The sequence below is a fragment of the Wasmannia auropunctata genome, unplaced genomic scaffold (assembly GCF_000956235.1).
Source record: "Wasmannia auropunctata unplaced genomic scaffold, wasmannia.A_1.0 LD334722.1, whole genome shotgun sequence".
NCBI lineage: Eukaryota > Metazoa > Arthropoda > Insecta > Hymenoptera > Formicidae > Wasmannia > Wasmannia auropunctata.
The window spans coordinates 65,056-87,146 of NW_012028168.1; the positions used below are offsets into that span (position 1 = coordinate 65,056).

At 30.6% G+C, this 22,091-nt stretch overlaps 2 protein-coding genes and 1 long non-coding RNA gene across 6 annotated transcripts in view; 1 reads left to right on the forward strand and 2 right to left on the reverse strand.

Moving 5' to 3' along the window:
* Positions 1 to 138: 138 nt before the first annotated feature.
* Positions 139 to 13,017, reverse strand: LOC105458048 (alpha-tocopherol transfer protein-like). Of its 3 annotated transcripts, none has more exons than XM_011703085.1 (7): positions 12,641 to 13,017; positions 8,487 to 8,758; positions 5,575 to 5,666; positions 3,907 to 4,152; positions 3,522 to 3,716; positions 673 to 844; positions 139 to 586 (listed from the first exon to the last, which is right to left on the reverse strand). In XM_011703085.1, exons 2-7 carry the CDS (start codon positions 8,710 to 8,712, stop codon positions 543 to 545), a joined length of 975 nt encoding a protein of 324 aa, XP_011701387.1. In that variant the 5' UTR covers positions 8,713 to 8,758; positions 12,641 to 13,017; the 3' UTR covers positions 139 to 542. The 3 variants fall into 3 exon arrangements, with proteins under 3 accessions (XP_011701387.1, XP_011701388.1, XP_011701389.1); XM_011703086.1 differs by lacking the exon at positions 12,641 to 13,017 and adding an exon at positions 9,688 to 11,370; XM_011703087.1 differs by lacking the exon at positions 12,641 to 13,017 and adding an exon at positions 8,857 to 9,662.
* On the forward strand, positions 7,658 to 8,555 carry LOC105458047. 2 transcript variants are annotated; one of them, XR_975477.1, is made up of 3 exons: positions 7,658 to 8,084; positions 8,179 to 8,348; positions 8,463 to 8,555. It is a non-coding gene; the product is annotated as an uncharacterized LOC105458047 (long non-coding RNA). The 2 variants fall into 2 exon arrangements; XR_975478.1 differs by having other exon boundaries at positions 7,658 to 7,919.
* An 8,633-nt stretch (positions 13,018 to 21,650) lies between the features above and the next one.
* The window catches only part of LOC105458049 (alpha-tocopherol transfer protein-like), an 11,383-nt gene continuing 10,942 nt past the window's right edge, over positions 21,651 to 22,091 (reverse strand). The window contains exon 5 of the mRNA XM_011703088.1: positions 21,651 to 21,774. Coding sequence (XP_011701390.1) covers positions 21,740 to 21,774 — 35 coding nt within the window. The 3' untranslated portion in view covers positions 21,651 to 21,739. The remainder of the gene's footprint in view (positions 21,775 to 22,091) is intronic.

Here is a 22,091-nt window from a genome sequence, read left to right on the forward strand (position 1 = left end):
TTCTCTCTCTCTTCTCTCTCTCTCTCTCTCTCTCTCTCTCTCTCTCTCTCTCTCTCTCTCTCTCTCTCTCTCTCTCTCTCTCTCTCTCTATCTTTTTTATATGCTTTCACCATATATTATTATTGACTATCCCAACTCTAATCCACATTCTGCGTTTATTTAATACCACTTATTATTGAAATTGGATATATAAGAAGTTTTCAAGAAGAAAAGATTAAACGTGAATAATTCTTCTCATAAGTTACAGTTTTCGTAATACATTTCATTGGTGCTATCGATATATTGTATTTGCATCTTTAAGTACAAAAACCTGCTTCTAACATATCACCTCCTATGTATGATTTGATAAGACACTCCGCATCCCTTTCGCACGATTGCGAATTTCGGACCGACGCGGACGTGGCAATCGTGAGCTATATCCGCATTTCCCGGGTACCGAACGCCAACAATTTGAGCACATTTTTTTCATTACAGCTTCATGCGTATGGTTGATAACCATAATGATTGACGATGATAGCGTATTGGGCCAATTTCTGCGACGATCATATATTATCATTATCAGTTATGTATCCATAATGTTGATCGGCTGAAACAAAAAATACAGATTTTTATCCATTTTATCGATACATACGATTTGAATTGCGTGTAAAACATTGGTTCATATACGATTACCTTCGATGGCGGGTTCGCATGAAAGCAAATTCTGCCAAAACATCACGCCGTATTGTCCTTCGGGCATTTTCAATTCGCCCCCATGCCTCTTAAGTAATACCCTCTTCTCAATGAAAGCTGTTAAGGATTCCCAATTTGTTCCGTGAAAGTGAATCCGATTGCGAATCTTCTCCTGCGATACACAATATACATGGACATTATGAAGATTTTACAAAAAATTCTAAAATTCACTAGAAATTTATTGTCGTGCATAGTATGTCCAATAAATACAAAAAATTTTAAAATCTGTGGTCTTCATATTCAGTAAAAAGTATTATTCACAAACTCCAATAATTCTTATGTGATCTCATATCAAAGACAAAGAGGATGGTAAAACGTCGAAAATATTACAAAATTATATTAAGTCATTCTGCGATATCCGGTACATGTTTTTTCTTCACAAAGTCAAGCAGAAGTGTTAATAAATTTAAATATAAAAAACTTGTAATTGAGCTACAAATTTATTCAAAATTGTACATTAAAAAACATTTAAAAAAGTTATTACACATCAATATCCGTATCGACTCGCATATAGGCATTATGTAGTTATGTATTTTTTATTTATTCATCGAAATAACTTCTTCGAAAAAACATTTACTCATATATCCGTTAAAAACTTTGAATTTTCAAAAATATTTAAACTAGATAAATTTTTAAAAATGCTATACGCTGTCGAAAGCGGATCTTGATGCTTAATAATAATTGTGTGAACCTTTACAATTTCCAACTGAGGTAAACTGTGTGCCGAATATTTGTCGCTCTTGAAACACGATCTCGATTTTATATTAATGTTTATTATACATCACATAAAAAATAACGTTTCTTTTCACATTTACTAGTTATTGCGATAAATATTATCATATTCCTGTGGTGGTCGAACGATAAAACGTCTGCCCGGAGAGGTCCAGGTTCAAATCTTAGCTAAGATAATATTTTCGCAATAAGTTATTCTACGACATTTAATAAGATGCTCATTGGTATCAAAAGTAATTAAATTGCTTGTCAATTTAATTTGTGATATTACGTAGTTTGGATTCACAGTTTGGAGCTGTGTTTCAAGACCGATAAATATTCGGCGCGCAATTTACCTGATCTGGAAATTGTAAAGTTTCACACAATTATTATTACTTAAGTACCAAGATCCGCTTTAAATCACGTATGGCATTTCCAAAAATTTATCTAGTTTGAACTTTCGTGGTCTTCATTAGGTTTCATATTAATGTTTATTCAAAATTTTATTCATGAATATTTTACGAATATTCATATTCATTCAAACAAAATGTAAATTTAAAAAAGCTCTATAATAAGCAAACATTGCTCTTAAGGAATCATGCCACTTTTGAGGTTTTAGACCTAAAGTTTTGGATTTTATGTGGATAATAGATAACTTTATTTAAAATCTGCTCAGGGGACATTATTGTATATATAAAAGAAACTAAAAAAATATTTTTTTATTTTTCTTATGCTCAAAATGGCGACGCACTGGCCTACACTTGCGAAATCCCTTTTTTTTTTATCGGTGTACAGGATTCCAAATACACGGTTTGACTTTGAACAAAACACAAAGAATTTTCATTATCTACATATTAAAAACTATGGAAGTACGTAGGGATTTTTCGAAGTATTGATTTTTCTCGAAATGGCAGCTATTTTAAGAAAGACTTGTACTGGCGAAAAATACACATTTTCCGTAAAATAGTTGCCATTTAGAGTAAAATCAATATTTAGAAAATTTTCTACATACTTTCATAGTTTTTAATATGTAGACAATGAAAATTCTTTGTATTTTATTCAAGGTCAAACTGCGTGCCTGCAATCTTGTACACTGATTCCAAGATTTAGAAAAAAGGCATTCGGCAAGTAGGCCAGTGTGCCACGATTTTGAACATTAAAAAAATTAAAAAATATTTTTTTTTTACTATATTATATATGTATAACAATGTCCTTGAAGTAATTTCTTAATAAAGTTATCTGTTTACACATAAAAAAATCCCAAACTTAAATATCATTTTAGGGCTTCAAAGGTGGCATGACCCCTTAACACGCGTTTATAATTATAACTAGCTTTAATAATTCTAAGTTATTGAATAATATATTACTAGATCTTGTCTTTGAAACCTGTAGTTCTTTAATTGGAAAGAAAAACACAATTATGATAATGATGGTTCTCGTCATTATTATCACGTGTATTATTCTTCTTTTTATATTTTTTTTCAAAAGTGTTTTTTTTTCTCAGACGTAATGTTAATTGAGGAATTAAATATCACACAAGATTCTCTGCCGATTTCATTACTTTTATAGATTTATGTTTATTTTATGCTTATAAGCTGTGTGCAGACAGTACAAAGCGGAAATGAATGTGAAATTAAAAATATTCGTAATCATATTTATATTCACTAATATATTCGTTCAAATTAAATAAAAAGTATTTACTCAGACAGCACACAGAGTTCAAAAAGAATTCATTTGTATATTCAATCGTATGACATTAATTCTAAATTCATTTTCAGTACAAAATAAATTCTTTTTCAGAATTTTTAAAGAATTTAAAAGAATTCTTTTTGCATCTGAAAATGAAGTAAAAATTGATGACATATAACTCATATGATTGAATTCTTTTTTGCTCAATTCTATGCTATCTGGATATGCATTTTTCCGTGAAAAAAAATTCTATTCGTACTCGTATCCATATTCATTAATTATTCGTTCATTTATTTGAATATTGATTATATTTATCGGACACACTAGTCGTGCAATTCGTGCAGCTTATAAAAGTGAGTCGTAAGATCCATGAGATCACAAGATCGTACCTCCAGGAAAGGTTTGAAAATAGCGAATGCCATGTTGAAGATAAAGGACTGATTCACAACGTGGATACCTTTGAGACGAGTGGGCAGACACTTCTGTATGAAATCTACCAGCATTTTGGCGAAGGACGGTGTGATATACGTCAAATGGCTAAGAGATAAACCTTCAACGTCCAAAATGATATGCGCGCCCGCGATCTAAGATACAAAATAAAATTAAGTGCACGTCCTCGTACATCTACTCTCGCGTAGCACTCTAAAAATTTTAGATTTATTTCAAGTATCTGTTTATACCTTAAATATATCTATGCCTTAAATAAATCCATATCTTAAATATATCTATATCTTAAATCAGTCGAAGAAATACGTATTTTTCGGCGAAACTAACCTGAGTTCTGTATTCCACCATTGCCAGAAACAAGACGAATATCAGACCTTTGAAAAAGTCGTTGAGCGACACCTCCTTCGGTTTCCACCGTTTTCCCGCCTCGACCACCAGCACTCTGCATCCCTCTTTAGTACGAAGCGGCAACGGATATATTAAACCGGCGCAAATTGCAACCTTATCTTTATTGATCCGCAAATCGCTATATATGTTTGGATAATTTAGGCGGAACCGATAATATCGTTTTATCTGTTGAGTAAAATATTTAAGCAATTTATTGTTATTGTCAAATTTTGTATTAAATGCAGAACAAGTGCAACATCCTAGATCTAATGAGATGTTTCTCGGTTTCAGACTCATTGTCAGCCGCGACGAATTTGAAAGCAATTCTTCCTCTGCGAAAACGTCGAGAGGAATTATTAAATTACTTAGCGCGCCTTTCCAATTTTTAATTTAAAATTAAATATTATTGTAAGAGAGGTTCGAATTAATTTTCAAATACAATTTAATTTTATTACTCTTGTAATTAACTGAAACATATATATAATAAATCGATTTTTTTCATCTACTTTCTTTCCTGCAGTTTTCATTCAACTCTTGACTTGTGCATATTCAATAGCTAATAATTTAAAAATTCAATATTCCAGAAAAGAGAATAATTGGCAACAAAAAATCTGTGACAATCCGATGGTTTTAGGATCTCTATATAGAAAAAAAAATTAGTTTTAAACCAAAAATAATATTCTCATGTAAATAAGAATATTATAATTTTCTTAGAAAATTTTTAATCTTAATTTAATTGAATGTTTATTAAAATTAATGTAATCAAGTCAAATAATCAAATCAATGTAAATTTTTATTGAATGTTTAAAACCACTCAAGATAACCATAAGGAAGGATTGCTGACACCACTTTATTTTCGGATTATATTGGATTATCCAATACATTACATATTGGGTTTTTTAATCAAAAGATAAAAATAAAACTTTGAAAACATAAATATAAACTAGAATGTATCTTTTATCAGATAATATTGCAGTTTTTTTTTGTAATACTGTTTTAAATTTTGCAATATTTAACATTTTCTTAAGATAAGCAAATGCCTGAAAACCGGCAAAAATAAAAAAGAGAAAAATAGAAATAAAACAATTTTAAGATACTTACTTCAAACATATAAAACAGTCTAATATTAACAATAATACATTCAAAATTATTTAAATTACACAATTTTCAAAGGAAAATCATAAGAATGTTATTTTTGCATTTATAGAATTTGTTTTCAGCTGATTTTATATAGAAGCGTTGTTCACAAATAGATGGGTTTTTACGTATTTAATTATTTAATAGATCATGTTTTTTTTTCAGTATTAAAGTGCAACGTTTAATTTTCGAGAAATGAATGAGTGCCTCTTTAAAGATCTACGTCAGTAACGGCGATTTTCCTCTATTTGCATTCAATTTAACACTAAAAATCTTCTGAAAAAATTATAACATTTCTGCTTGAATATATGAAAATATTTTTTATTTGAGACTGATTTTTCAGTATAATATAATCTTGAGTATTTAATAGAGCATTTAAAATGACTACAGTCATTTTTGTATATAATGTACTTAATCGCCTAGTGCTTAAAGAGAGATTAATTCATAAAGATATTACGAGATGTGACTTACAAGCGAGAAAGCACTTTTCGCATACCATTTGCATGGTCGCAAAAATGTTATATAGAAGTCCTCTATGTCCGGTAGGTGCAGATTAGGTTCCCCTAAAAGAAACGAGAAAAAGAATTAATTTAATAATAAAATCGATGCTACCCTGCGACATGTAATTTTGCGTTCTAGCGTGTGTACAGAATATTTCGCGTATAATTTAATGCAAAAGCGGAAAAGCGGGTCGAGGATAACAAAGACTGCGATGGCACATATAAAATATATAAGGTATACCATACGCGTGATACTTTCCATGATCGCGAGGCAAAATGATTTACAAACAATAACGGATACGATTATCACGGTCTCTTTAAATATTCCTTTCCGTTTTACTTTCTAGGCGTACACTCCCGAAGAGCAAGGGCTCGGGCTGTTGACAGTGCAGATTGTGCAAGCGCACATCAGCTTCTACGGAACTTACCTCGTCATATCGTGATAATCGTAAAACATCAGTCGTAATGTCAACGCGGTGATTGCGCAAGAACGAATAAGAAATGGGTACCTAAAGTTTATACCATATATACCCAAGGTGACTATATACTCAAGGTAAACGGTAAATAGATATTATATTATACAGGACGTCTCCTAAGTATCGTTCAGAGATGAATGTCTTATAAAATCATCTTTATGAGGGAAAGTATATATAGTCTCAAAGACCTCGTTTCAGAGATACAGAGTGTTAAAAATTCTATAATTTTTAATTATTAAGTCTACCGCTTCTTAACATTTTGCTTTTCCACAATTAATATAAGGATTTGCGCCTAATTATTAGTTTGTACACAGAGAAATATTTCTTTAGATTTAACAAATTTCGAAGAAAAGTGTTTCAAACAATCACATTTTTTATGCTAAACAATATAAACGTAACAACGTAACAATAATGTAGTTAGTGCAACAAAATTACAAAATTTGTATTAAACAAAATGTTATGTTAATTTTATTAAAAATTATATTGTTTCAATAATATAAACGTAAGTCAAAAACCGAAGAAACGCGATTTGCGTTAGGTTTCAAAAATTGAAAAATTTTCAAAATTTCCCTGTTAAAAAAAATCGATAGAAAACGATAGGAACTGATAGAATCTCCCAAATATTTTATCGTGTTTTATCGTATCTATCGTTTCACTTTTTCTATTCCGAAAGAAATGTTATCGTTTCCTATATCGTTTTTTATCATTATCTGATAAAAGCAATTTTAATCGTGCAATATCGATAAAATTTCTAAAGTAACATATTGTTTTATATTGTTTTGATAAAATTTATTATAAATAAATAATTAAAACATTATCTTAATGAATTATTTACACATGATAATTCTTTTACGATTCATAACTGCGATTAAAAACGATTATATTGTTTTTATCGTTTTCTTTCGATTTTTTTTAATAGGGTTGTTAAATTTAAAGATGATATCGTTACGTTATTTTACTTTTCTCTGGCAAAAATTTCAATTAATGTTTCGATTATTTATATTACCCGATTTCTGTCTATAATTTTACATTATAACTTACTGTTATTTATAATATATAACTTACTGTTGTTTATTGTTTATTGTATTTTAAGATAATTTATATTGGAGCATCAATTAATAACCTGCTCTGGCTCATAGCCCATTATTTTATTTATTAATTCTACAATTGTCTAAAAATTATCGCTATATTTTCTTTTGAATATACTACACATCCGAAATGAGGCCTTTGACATATTTATATATAAACTTTACTTTAATATAAAATGACCACAAAAAAATGAGCTCTTAAAATAATAAACAGTACTAAAAAAATGACCTGTATAATAATACTTTGTTAGTTACGTTAGGACTTGTCGAATCAAACTTGTAAATTTTTATTTGTTGCAAAAAATAATTTGGATATGTATATCTAATCGCTCGAAAGGCAAGAAGCGTGACTCCATTATTACGTTATAGGCGCGAGCAACTTTCGTTTTTACTCGATTCGTGTGAGGTACGGCTGAATTCATACGCCGTATTCGTGTACTTTTACCGTTTGTGTTAAATTGACCGTTACGACAGAACATGAACGGTAATTGCACGCAAAATTTCGTTTTTGTTCCGGAAACATCGCTCGATCTATCTGACGTTTGTCGGGTAAAAATAGAATTAATCGCTTACGAGTGCGCAACAGACAAAAAAACTAAAAACAGAAAAATTAACCTTATTAGTCGCTATTTTGTGAATTGCATAATTTTCCACGATGATACGGCACTATTGTAATTTACCTAATTAAGAGCTGATACATTTAACATCTTACTGCGCGAGTCTTATTGGAATATTGCGCCATGTTTCATTAGGTATTACGTAAAAGGGAAAATTTTCTTGTTTCTCTCTTGTCATCGCGCCTCCATGCGCGGATTAATTATTTTTAGTTTCACTTCAATTTTTACAAACACGAAACCTAACGCAATTCCGTCTAACACGATACTACCGTGTACACGCGTATACGTTTCTCTAATTAGGTAACAGCAATTTTCGAGAGAGTAGCCAATATATTTTTCGCAAATAGAAAAAAAAGGATATCAAGAGTGACAAGAAAACTCTTTATTTTCACAGTCGCTTTTTTCGCCGCGACGATGGTGCGGAAAAACCAGTCGCAGAGAATGAAAATAGACGACTCCGTAGGAGTTGCGGGAAGAAAGTGACACCGCAAGGACAACGACCGTGCAAAGTCCCCCCGCGAACATTGTGCGGAGGAACTGGTTTTAATGACTCACACTAGTCTGGTACACAAGACTGCGTCATTTTTTTTTCTCTTGCTCCTTGTCTCCTAATCGGAGGCACTGAATTTTAACCGAAGGTAACGCAACCAAAGTTATATCAACACCTGTGTTACGTAGGTATATGATCGAGAATTACGCTACCTGCGAGAAACTCTCTCAGTTCCTTGAAACCTTGTGCGACGACCTCCGGCGTTTCCCGTAATTCCTCCTGAGCCTTCTTGACGAAGAACTCGCCGACTTCGTTCACCTCAACGGCGAGCTGGTACTCGCCGAACATGAGCTTCGGGGCGTTCTTCAGCCAGTGCTCGTACATTTCCTGCTTGCACACCACGGCCAGCGGGTCCTTCATGATCGTGCACGACGCCATTGCCGTTCAACTAGATCGCTGCAGCGCGCACGATGTGGTGGTATATCTGCCGGAAGATCATAGCAGTCGAATTATCGCCCGTCGTGGGTAGGCGTAGACGCGGTCCGGGGCATGATATCTCGCTAACGCACACGCGCTACATACGTCAACCTTCCGAGCTTTGTGAAGATAGAAGAATAATTTTCGACGAATGCACGAAAGTGAAATGAGACGCGGGAGAGACCGAGAAATGCCACTTTTATATTACGCGCTCCGTTCCCCGTCGGTCGAGGATCTACGTGTTCGTCAGAATCCTTCCAGCTGTACTTATATATACCGCCACGGAAGTAAATGTACGGTCGCGTGTGCGCGGGTATGTGCGTTGCATGTGTAGAACAAGTTTTGCATCGCAACACGAGAAGCTGAATCGAACGTCTCAGCACGTTTGCGCAAGAAATTACGTGAGATCTTTATAATGAAACAACAGGAATTCTCGAATTTTCTTCTTATATTCTGATAAAACTGCTGCTTATCTGCATTGACTCGACAAAAAGAAAACAAAAATGCTTATTTCCAAGCATTAGTGCAGAAATTTACAAACATTTTAACTGAAAAATGCATTTTAAATTCGACGCATGCAACAACTCACGTTTTCGAAGCATTTAACAAATTTAATGCACATGTCTAATTTCTTTTTCAACAGCGATTTAATTTGCCGAAGTTTTTAAGAGTTTATAATGTAAAGCCCGATTTTACTTTCGGAAGCAATAATTTTTCAAAAATGTTCAACTCTTCTGGTAATATTAAATAATACCGGAAAGCAAATCGCAAATTATTAGTCTGAAATCGTGAACGCTTCAATTAGACTTCGCATCCTCCTATAAAGCGTACTTCCGAACCCACTTCAGAGATAACCGTCATTCTATAATACGGCTGTTACACGGCCTGTAATCTGCCATTAGCCTATTCATTTCGACAATCTTAATTTTGACTCACTGTTACGTAAGAACACCAAGCTGCTCATTTGGCCTGTACCACTCTTACATCCTCACCGCGAAATAAATTTGAGAGAGATGTTTGTCTTTGACATCCCAATTTCCTTGAATGACTCAAGGGATCGCACGCTCTCGCTAATTAGTAAAAGCAATTGTTTCATAGAACACAAGCACTTCCAGAGAAATATCTTCGTCCATTACTTTGTTTCGTCGTTAACAAACTAGGCGTTCATTCCGCGGTGACGGTGAGCGTGAAATTTCGAAAACTCCTTCCTCCACTTTTCCCCGCTTGTTTGACATCGTATTTACATTATGCATTCGCTCAACGTATGCGTGGATATACTTATTACGCAGAAAAACAAATTTTCCTCCTTGAAAAGTATAATTTACTCGGTTAGTAATTTTTTCTTTCGAAGAACCAGTTTTTTCCCTGAGATAATAAACGTAAATATGGTTAGAATTTACGCAGAAGTATTATGTAAAAGAAAAAACCAACCTGTGATACTTATGTCAATTTTATACATCGATTTACTCATTTTACTGGTCAGCGTATCGCGATTATCGTCGTTTTTCGCTGTTTATTACATACATTTATATTGAAAGCATAAATATGCTATTATTTTATAAGCAGAACTATATGCGCATTTGGTACGCAGAATAATATATTACTATTGTTATTATTATTATTATTACATACGCAGAACTGTGCGCATGTCAGTATTCAGAACTGTATAAACTTAGATTTACATAGAAAAGAAGAGAGACAGCACTAAATCTGTTAAAAATTGTCTTTTCAAAAGGAGGAAAAAATTTAAAGGCATTTCCTATGTCATTATTTCTACATTTAATCATGTGAAATGGATGATAAACGCATAAATTTTAGAGGTATTCTTTTGGGAAAAAGTTAATCTATTGAATCTACAATTGCTAGAATCTATTGTTTCGTAATTAAGTGTTTAAATGGGACGTTTGAGTCACAAACAAAGTGAACAAAGTGCGATTTTCGTGCAGTGTAATAAAACTATTTAAAAAATGCTAAAGAAAAACGTTATTAATACTCTAATGAGTTTCAAATTCACGATTATCATTTTCTAGCATGTAATTATTGCCACGCAGCACTTGATTTATTGTATCACATCACATCGCGGGGTTGGGCAAAATACATCATTAAAGTATTTGAAATATAAAGTACTGGCAATCTTAGTATTTGAATTAAAATATAAAATACTTTATAAAATCTTTCGATTTGAAATACAAAATACTTTTAAATTGTTTATTTGAAATACAGAATACTCTTTAGCTCGATCTTTTAATTACAATAATATAATAATGTTAAACTTTCTCAACAAATCTAAAAGCGCTACAACATTACGCGGAAATTTTATTTCACTTGCGTTAGAGATTCTGACTAACCAGATCCATCTTCACTTTTCAAACTTTTATAGAGAGAGAAAGAAAAGTTGTCTCATCCTCTAGCATTCTTTAACAGTTCTATTGTTCTATATCATCAACTGCATGAGAATCGCACGAGAAATCTGCTTTTTTGTGCGAAATCATGAGATTTGGTACAACAGTGACTTGACACGGCTTGAAACTTAAGGAAAATAGTAAGCGTCGCTAATTTCCATGTAAGAAAAATTTAAGTTATTATTATTATTCAAGGATTTTTATCAAAGTTTTTTTTAGTATTTCAAATATATTGAATAACTTCTTTGAAATACAAAATACAAAATATTTTTATATGCTCCGCTGAAATACAAAATACAAATTGCATATCAAATGCAAGTAGGTATTCAAATATGCCCTGCAGCCCCCCTACTGTATTATACATATATAGGCAATTCAATTCTTTAAGCTTTTATTATTAATCTTAGTACTACAAGAAGAGAGAGCGTTCAAATTTAAATTATAATTTAATATAATTATAAATAAAAATATTAAAAAATTGCAACGTAAGTTATATTATTTTTCAATGTAAGGAGCGCGCTATTTCAACATTCTGTCCCTTATTTACATCTAAATGACGAAAATAAGGCTCGTAATAGTGCGCATCTCTGTTAATATTGACATACTTTAATTTTTAATGTATCGACAACATTATCGTTCCAGTAGTTATCATGTTGTAGTATTTTTTAATAAAAAATCTTTTAGATGCACTAATCCACTCTATGCAAGTATCAAAGTACATAAGTCTATTATTTGTTCACCGAGCTTTGATCTTTCATTAAAAGTTACAAAATTTAATTTATGCGCATGAAGACCAAGGACATTATGTTGAAAAATATAATATGACTTATTATTACATTGCTGTATTTATTTTATTTTTTTAATAATTATTGAATTATAATAATTATTAATAATTTTAATAATTATTGATTTGTAATTTAAATTTAAATACGCTTTTGTATTACAGATTTCGCTTTTTAATATCATAGCTATAATAATATGAGATATAAAACGATTAATATACTAACTACATTAAAACGAATAATATATTAACTACATTAAAAAGAAAAGAAAATTAAAGTAAGAAGAATCCGTTAGTTTCTTTATTTAAAAAAAAATACTTACTGTTAGATAAATAAAAAAATTATAAATGCATAATGTAATCATGCATGCATGCATTTTCTGACAAGTGTACTTCAGTAATAACTTAGCTATATACTATATACATACTTCAGCAATAACTACTAACTCTCAGTACTTTTTAAGAAGCAAGCATTAATTATTATTGCAGATAAGAAAAGATGTAAAGAAATATAAAATGGATATTCTCAAATATAGAGAAATATAAAAATTTCAAAATTGAAGAGGACAAACAGATCTAATTAAATTTCATATATTTTTTACAAATACATGTATTTTTATAATTCATGTATTTTCGATCGAAATTTATCATTTATTAAGAACAATAGAAACTATGAACGAAATGTAAAAAAGATGCAAATACTCACTAGAATTATTTCAACGTTCTCGCAGAAATCTCGAAGATTGAACAGTTAGCTGATCGCACGTCGATCCTCGAAGTCGCGCGTACCCTCTTGTTCTCCAAACAAGTTTTCACGTCTTATACAACTGTGCAATCACCGAGTCTTCGATTCACAACTTCACCGAGATTTTTCGATATTATTGAAACAGGCAGGAGAGCGCCAATGACCGCAGACAGAGCGTCTGGAATTCGCACTGGTCTGTCGTTTCTCTCTCCCGACTCGTCGCGAATGGCGCGCGAATGGCGAGTCGCGGAAGGCGAAGAAAAGGAAAGACCTCCTGGAAGACTGGGTCAGTACTGTGATGCACGAATCGTCGATGGGAACTGCGTTGAAACAATCCAGTCAGAATGTACGTTCGAAAGCCGCAGGTCTTCCTTGCCCCTCCCCCTTCTTTTACGTGGTGTGACGTTACGGAGCGTGCGAAATGATATTATCAAAGTTCATTAAATTTACGTTTGATAGCAGCCAATATGCAATAACAAAATAATTACGCTTATATGTAAAAATATAAAATTTAAATATTGGAATCCCTGGATTTCGTGGTTCCTTAATAATACGAATTAAACGTTTCAGAAATGTATGCAGTTCAACGCTAAAAAATCAATCCTAAATCAATTCATAAAAAAATTAAAGAAGTAGGTCAAGTTGCACAAGAAGTCAAATTCTTCTACTCTGCAAGTGCAGCAATATAGGTTTTTATTTTTACTCATTTTTTTTATAAAACTCTTTTTACCAATTTTTTTCTCTGTGTTTAGTATTTTATTTAAATTTAATTTTAAAGATACAAGAGGAAATGACATATTTTCTCAGTGAATAACTAAATGTGATATTTTGTAATAGAGGTGATATTATGTAACATAATATGTAAATATAGTAGTTTTATAATACAGTATATCAATTTTATGGTACTAATAGGGTAATAAAATCGCAAATTTTCTGTTTAATTTAATAACCTATTCTAAGATTTTGCTGTTTTTTTACATCTGTGCAGAATAAAAATGATAGACATTATTCAGTTTCAAAATCGACTAACTTTCTCCAGTCTTCAAAACCTGTTTGACAAAACCAGTTGAGCGAATTATAGTTCAATAAATAGAAATTGTTGTGTAATTCTCGTATTATGCAAGTTTTGTTAATTAATAACATGAATTTTTCTTTTTGTTCAAAAAAGAGATCTTATTAGTTTGAATGAGAAAAATTTAAATAAGAAAAATTATCCAAGTTTTTTTGCCAAATAGAATTTCAAGTGAGTTTAACGACTTTTGTCAATAGGCCGATTATCTGGATACAAATTTCGTTACATAAGTGAAATAAAAATAACAAATAAAAAAAATTATAAAGACGCGCGAGCAACGTTACTATATATATTGCTAAAATTTCTATATTAACGCAACTTTAGACAAAAGTTCGGCAAGTCTGAATCAAGATTCGGCCGCATATTCGAAAAAATCGCGCGATTGAGCTGTTTTGAAATGGAAACGTCTAAGCATTGAATTTCGAGCGAAATCAACGTCTAAACTGTTTAATTACGTTACAATGTATGGAACATTAATTTAGATATTTATGAACAATTAAGAAAAATTAACCACAATTCAATGAAAAATAATTTATTTATCGCAAATAAAAATAATTATTTTATTTGTTTCTTTTCTTCGTAACACATAATAATAATAACTTTATGTATAAGATTACGAACAAGTCCAGTAGTTATAAAGAAAATAAAATAAAGAACTGCAGTATTTATAAATTTGTATAATATCAAAAAGGTATAGATAGTGCTCAAGGTTGTTACTACAACGTTACTTAACTTATATGTATAAAAAAATAATAATTGCATGTTTTCAAGAAACATGGTTTAATGCAGATTGCACGAGAAGACAAGCGTATTTATACGTATTCAAATTAATTGAGCCTATGAGATTTAATAAAATTAATGGACAACGGTGAAAAGTAAGAGAATGAAGAGGAACAATTTTATGTTTGAAGATTAAAATGTTTAACTGCTAGGAAACGGCGGAGTTGAATTCATTTATTGAAAAGGAAAAAAAGAAAAGGTCATGTCAGCGGATGTCGGAATCAATATGTTCTTTACTTGAATTCAGTTTCGAACTCTGCATATACGATTCCCACACGCGAAAAATTCAAACGCTCCTCAAGCTCGATATTCGAACTTTGAATTGTTGGATAATTTCGTGTCCCGGTGACCAAGAATTATGAATAAAAAGAATAGCTTTTTAACGTTATATTTAGAATTCATTATGTGACTGATATTTAAATTATACCATAAAATTATTAAGAAACGAAAAACACCAATACGGTCCAAGCGGATCTTGGTGCTCGATAATATTATACTATGCGAATCTTACAATTTATCGGTTCGATTAATATCAACTTAATTTGTATTTAACATTAACGGTCTATCCTGATACTTAATTGTTCATAAAATTATATCACATAACAACATAGAGTTTAAAGAAATTAATAGATACAATAGAATATTGATAGAGGTCTAGGCCACGTTGATGAGTCGCGAATTTTAATCAACAGTTGCCCTCTGAACCGGATATTGACGCTGCGCCAACGTTTGAATGCGATACGAGTAGTACATATCTTTGAAGTAATGCTATTATAACTTCTTTATAAGCATGACAACACGTTTTTTACTGTACCTTTTACTATTTTTATAGACGAGCCATAAGCATAGTGATCAAATCACATTGCATTTCTTGTATTTACACGCAAATATTTATAAATAGCTAGCGTATAAAACTATACCATCTTGTCGTGTTTTCATTTAATTTAATGCGAATGTGTACTTTGTCTCACTAAACGTTTGTTGCATAGAATTCAGCTAGTTCAAATGCGCAGATTCTTAATTGCATGTGCTACTCATATAAAAAAAAAGTATAGTATGATCGCATCTTTCCAGCGTTCTTGGTTGGCTAAACATCTATAATTAATGCTTTGTTGTGCATCTCTGCTGTATGATTTACAGAGTTAACAGAATTCTTTACTCAACTCTGATGTATCTCCGTGAATTATTACATCATAACATAGATTCTCACTCTAACCTGTCTTCTGATATTCGTCAGTAATATCAACACTCTTGTTCTTCTCATTGTACAAGAAAATTTCAAGATGCAATTTCAGATTTTGCTGAAAAATTCTATAATACAGTAATGCACTTCCATTATCTATACTTATATTTCTTTCTCTTCCTTTAAATCAGCTGCAACTTAATTCATTGTCGCGCATTATAATTGATGTAGCCATAATATAACATACTATTATAACTGCATAGATGTATCTAAGATGAAACAGGGAGGGGATTGAGCTTGTCTCTTTCCCTAAATGTTGGTAAGGAAAAATAATTAAGTTATAAAAATTATTTTTTATAATTAACGATGTTAAACGCTTATTGATTACGGTGTAAGATTAGAAGGTGCAATTACGATTTAACCAATATATTACTGTGATTTTCTGGAGGACATTTCATATATAGTCATACCTACATATATAGTTACTACATGTATACTATAAGTGGCATATATTTACATATCTCTCTCCGCATAATAAGTAGTAAATACTACTACTATAATAGCAATATTATATATACTATAATACAGTCGAACCTCGATAACTCGAATTTTAAGAGACCAGAAAAACTGTTCGAGTTATAAAGTTTTCGACTTATCGAAATTCGAATAAAAGAGGGTTAACATATGAAAATTCGACTTACGTAAGCTTTGTACAAGAGTTTATAATAAATGGCTTTTAAAGGAAAAAAATCAATATCTAACAGTGAATTATTTATTGCATACATATGATAAATGTAACCATAAAACAAATTAGACTACTTACTCGGTTATACATAGCTATACAACTTCGAATTATAGAGGTAGCGACAATGAAAGTTAGATTTATGGAGATGAATTTCGACTTGTAGAGGTCTGGCTACTTTAAATTCGAGTTACAGAGGTAAAATATATATCTAAATGCCTGACAAATAATACGAGTTAAGGTAGGTTTTATTTCGATTTATAGAAATTTTCCGCAGCGAAGCGAAAGAGGACGAACAAAATTTTCGTCTTAGAGAGGTTTTCTTAAAGAGGAGTTGCAGAGGTTCGACTGTATATATATATAGTAGTATTAGTAAATGTAGTAGTTCAATAAATGTTCCTCACACAGAAGGATTTTGTTTTATAAATGAGAAATCCCGATCAATCTGTCATCTAGCGTTACATGTCTTAACTCGTTAGATAGTTTAATCGCAGTAGTTTTCTTGTGGAAATACGTAGTTAGAAGAAGTACTAATTAATAAATTCACCGAAAATCCTCGAAAACTGGTTCTAATATAAGGGTTGTAATAATTAAATTTTGTGCTCCCCAAAGATAAATTTTTGCTTCCCCTCCCGAAGTTCTGAAAACGCCAAGATGATGTGGATTAATATTCAGGTAGGATATCATATCAGCCGCTGGGCTACCACACCTTTTGTACGCCTCTGTTATTTTATTTTTATCTCTGTAGCTTTATAACTGTGTAATACTTATCAAATTTGTAAACTATTGTATATAATAAATTATTATTATTATTGTTATTATAAGAATTGCTTCCATCTGCGTAATAAGGTAAAAGTACTACTGGTTAATATTGCAGATATGCAAATTACATTGCTCCGTTGATAGAAAAGTGACATAAATAAAAAATTAGCATTTTTCAGGTAATGAAAAGTAATCTAAAATCTTGAAAAATATTACGTATTAACGATATGTATTGTAGATTACTAAGTAAATTAGAATCTTACCGTTCTTGATGTTCTAATAAAACAACTATAAGTAAGTGAAACCAAATACGACAAACTCGATCCCGTATGTACAGAGTGTCCCATTTTATATTTGACAGTCAAATATTTGGAAATCGCGAGGTTTGAGAGAAAAATGTTTCAGGCAAAAGTTTTGGGACTTCGAGGGGGACATAAGATGATAACATATTGGTATGACCCTGAGTGACGTCGTCAAGATCAGGACAAGGTTACTTTGAATTTTTTAAATGAAAATCCTTATTTTTTATTGCATATTCTTGTAGGTTATATCGAGAGCTTTTCAAAACACATATAGATAAATGTTTTTTGGTTAAGTAAATCTCGAGTTATAAAGCTTGATAGTTACAGTACCACCGGCATTAGCATTATCTAAAGTGTCCGAGCAATGGCTGAAACCTTTTGAATGTTATTCAGGATCATAATTTTGACAATATGTGTCAAGGCCGTGATTATTAGAGATTGTTTCTCTTATTTTCATTTTTGAAAATTATTTTTATTTTATGGAAAAAAAACAGAAACATCCTCCAACAATTATGATCTTGACACATGTTGTCAACCTCATAATCCTGAACAACGTTCAAAAGATTTCCGCCATTGTTCGGACACCTTGGATAATGCTAACGTGGTACTGTAACTTTCAAGCTTTATAACTCGAGATTTACTTAACCAAAAAACATTTTATCTATGTGTTTTGGAAAGCTCTCGAAATAAGAATATGCAATGAAAAATGGGGATTTCCGTTAAAAAAATTCAAAGTAACCTTGTCGTGACCTTGACGACGCCACTCAGAGTCAAACCAATGTTATCATCTTATGTCACCCTCGAAGTCCCAAAACTTTTGTCTGAAACATTTTTCTCTCAAACCTCGCAATTTCCAAATATTTGACTATCAAATATAAAATAGGACACTCTGTATAACGCTTAGACTGAGAAAATTTTGAATTATAAATATCCGGATTATACGAGACTCATTTTTAAAACGTGGGAATAAATTTTTTATTGTAAAAAAAGTGAAGAAATAACTTAATATTTAATTATGACAGCAAATTATTTTTATTTTATCTTAAAACAAGAAGAGTTTAAAAATTCTACTGAATTTAATTTTTAACAAAATTTTATTGTTAATATTAAATATATAAATGGAATAATGAGACATTTAAGAATATTTTAAATCTAATAAAATTACCAACAAAATAAATCCACATTATACAGAAATAATCTTACCGTAAAATAATTGCCATTGCCACAGCGATGAACTGACTGTACTAAAGTAAACCAGTTTCAAAAAGAGCGTGTAATATGAGAGCAATTTACCGCATAATTGAGGGTTGCCACAAACTTTATTTCTTTTTAATTTCGAAACTGTCTTGTATAAGTACATACATGTATGCGGAAATCTATTGTGTTTGCTTAAGCAGTTTGTGACATTATTAAATATTCAATAAAATTAAATAAATATGACCACTGAAAAAAGTAATCTTGCAATTGCAGCGAGAATTATTTAGGTGCGAAAAATTAGCTAAAACGAATAAGTGATTAGTAAGCACTGCGATACCATATATGTTTTGTATTTAATCAATATAGATAACAGAGAAAGAAATTATATCTAAACTATTTGTCAAATTTAGCAAGAAAGTTCCTCTATGACGTTTAATCAGTCCAGATTCCAATCCAGACTCCAATCATATTTAGTTATGAGACCTGTATTTTCTTGTATATATTTTTAGAATATTGCTGCTATAAATTCTACGTATGATAATTTTTTAGCAGATACAAAAAACAGCGATATAATTTGAGTGTAATATTTAGAATTCCAGCTGAAACAGCGAAACATTTCCCTGAGTGGCTAATAAGGAAAATCGTCAAAATAATTTTCTGCACTATCTACGAAAATAATTGAATAATTGAATCCCCGGCCGCTATTTATAAGCATTCACATAATATGCGCGGTTTCCGGATCTCTTTAATTTAATATTACCTAATATGTTAAATGTTAACTTCTATAACATTTTCTGCAATTGCAAATGCTGGTAACAATTAAATTATGTTTATCGAAAGGCCGCAAACATTTTATGGTTAATTCTATTAGCACACTTCCGTCAATAATTTTTGTCGGTAACAAAATATGACTTTATTGGCAAAATATGACAGAATGATAAGCTAATTGCAAGCAGTTATCAAACATATTGATGGCAAATAACAAGCAGTTTTGCTATTGCAAATAGTGCATCTTGCAAAAATGCAACAACGTTGTATGTTGACGACAAATGACTCGAATTAGTAAATAGATCTGTCCTGGATTTGTTGTATCAATCTGTTGTCGCATTGTTTATATATTGTCAGATCTGCTCTGGTATTGTCATCAATTTGACTGCGAAATATGTTCTTCAAAATTGATTTACATTGGAGAACAACTGGAGAGACATATGGCTTTGGCATTTTTGTTCCGGTAGTATTTGTTTCCCATTTGGCAACATTCCACAACCAAAATGTTTGCTGAAGTAATATTCTATATATGCTTCCGCTAATTTCGGTGTTGTTGCGCAGTTTTTTGCTATAATAAAAAAGCGTAATGACACTAATCATCGGTAGCGTGTACAGAAACTGGAAAGTTTCTAGCTTTAGAATGTGAACACTGTGAACCAATATATAACGACTGTTCTATTTTTGTACAGTCTTGTGTAGTCTTGTTATTCCTGTAGCTATATATGACTATGTATTACAAATTATGAAATAAAATATATATTAGTATAGTCAATATTTTCATATCTGTAAATACATAATTAATTTCTTATAATCTTGTTATATATAGATGATAAAGGACTTAGCATATATTTTGATATGTATTTAAAAATGTTTCCGTAATGTAGAATATGTCATTTGACGCCGTTACAGTTTAGTGACAAAAAGTATTTAGCTTATCATTCTGTCATATTTTGCCAATAAAGTCATATTTTGTTACCGACAAAAATTATTGACGGAAGTGTGCTAATAGAATTGACCATAAATATACAATAAAAGTTTGCAGAATTATATAATTTTCTTGACATATTTTAAATGGATTTACGAAAGACAAAAGAAAAGGTTTTTTATTATGTATAATAACTTTGTAATGCAAATTGTTTACACAATTGCAATAAAAATAACTCGAAGAAAATAAAAATAACTTGTTTTTATATGTTTCAATGACGTCAAAAGATTATGAAATTGTTTATTAGTCATATAATATGTACAGAAATACAAATATTTTTTATTGCTGTTAAATAATTAATTGGAAATGAAGGAATTAAGAATCATTCAAAAAGAGTAAAATTAACAATATCTATTTCTATACACACATAGAAATATAAGAGCTCTACACGATCTAAAACATAAAATAAAATGTTTACATTTGAATTATCATAATAAAATTAGAAAGAAAATAAATTGGAAACTGAGATAACGAATGAGAAAGTTTTTGTAATATTTTCAAATAAAATAAAGAGAGATCACACATCTATTACACATAAAAATTATTTGATTGAATTTAGTAAAAACATTCTTATTTTTTTACATATTATAATTAATATCAATAATATAAATAATAAGAAGTAAAGAGCCAAATTTGGCCCAGGCTAGATGTTGGTTGTCCAACAATACTCTTAATTTTTGTTAAATCTTTAAATTTTAGCTATTGTAAATTATTGGGCAACCAACATCTAGCCTCGATCGAATTTGGCTCTTTTCTTCTTATTTGTCGTATACATATATCGGTCTTGTTTGAAATTAGTAATATAATTATTACAGCATATTAATATTATAATTAAAATATTATACTGTAATTATAGTATTACTTATTAGTCTTATTATACATAATATGAAACATTACATACTAAACGTTTGATATTTAAAACACATTTTAATGATTCATATCTACTAACATAAATCAAAGTTTCAAATTTATAAACTAATATTTATTAATTTTTGCAATATTATGACAATTCCTGCGCTATAACATTCTTTGTTATCAATTTTTTATAACAGGACTATACACTTTTCTTATTAACAAAACAAATATAAAATATACTTCATTTTTAAAAAAGATTTATATATAAAATATGTACATGTATCATTTTTGAAATATCATATACACAAGATTATCATATATACAATTTTTTAGATTGTCCATTGTCCGGAATCTATTTGAATTTATAAAGAAAAAAATTTAATATCTAGCAACAAACATCTTTATAATGAAAGCTTATTCATTCTTACGATGTCCATAAGTGTTCCATTCTGTAAAACAAACAAATAAATATATTAGTGTTTTGGATTTGCTGTGCGTGTGTGTGTGTGTGTGTGTGTGTGTGTGTGTGTCTATCTGATTTTACATACACACATATACACACACACACACTTTTATATATAGCGCAAGAGATAAACAAACGCTAGCGTTTTTCAACTCATTAAAGGCGCCCATCATTTCATTCTCAAGATAATTTATCTTCAACAAGAATTCTTTATGAATTTCAAGAAACATGATTCTTTTTAAGTAATTCGAAAAAAAGTAGAACAGAAAAATAATTTCAAGAAATCTACTTATTTCAATAGAT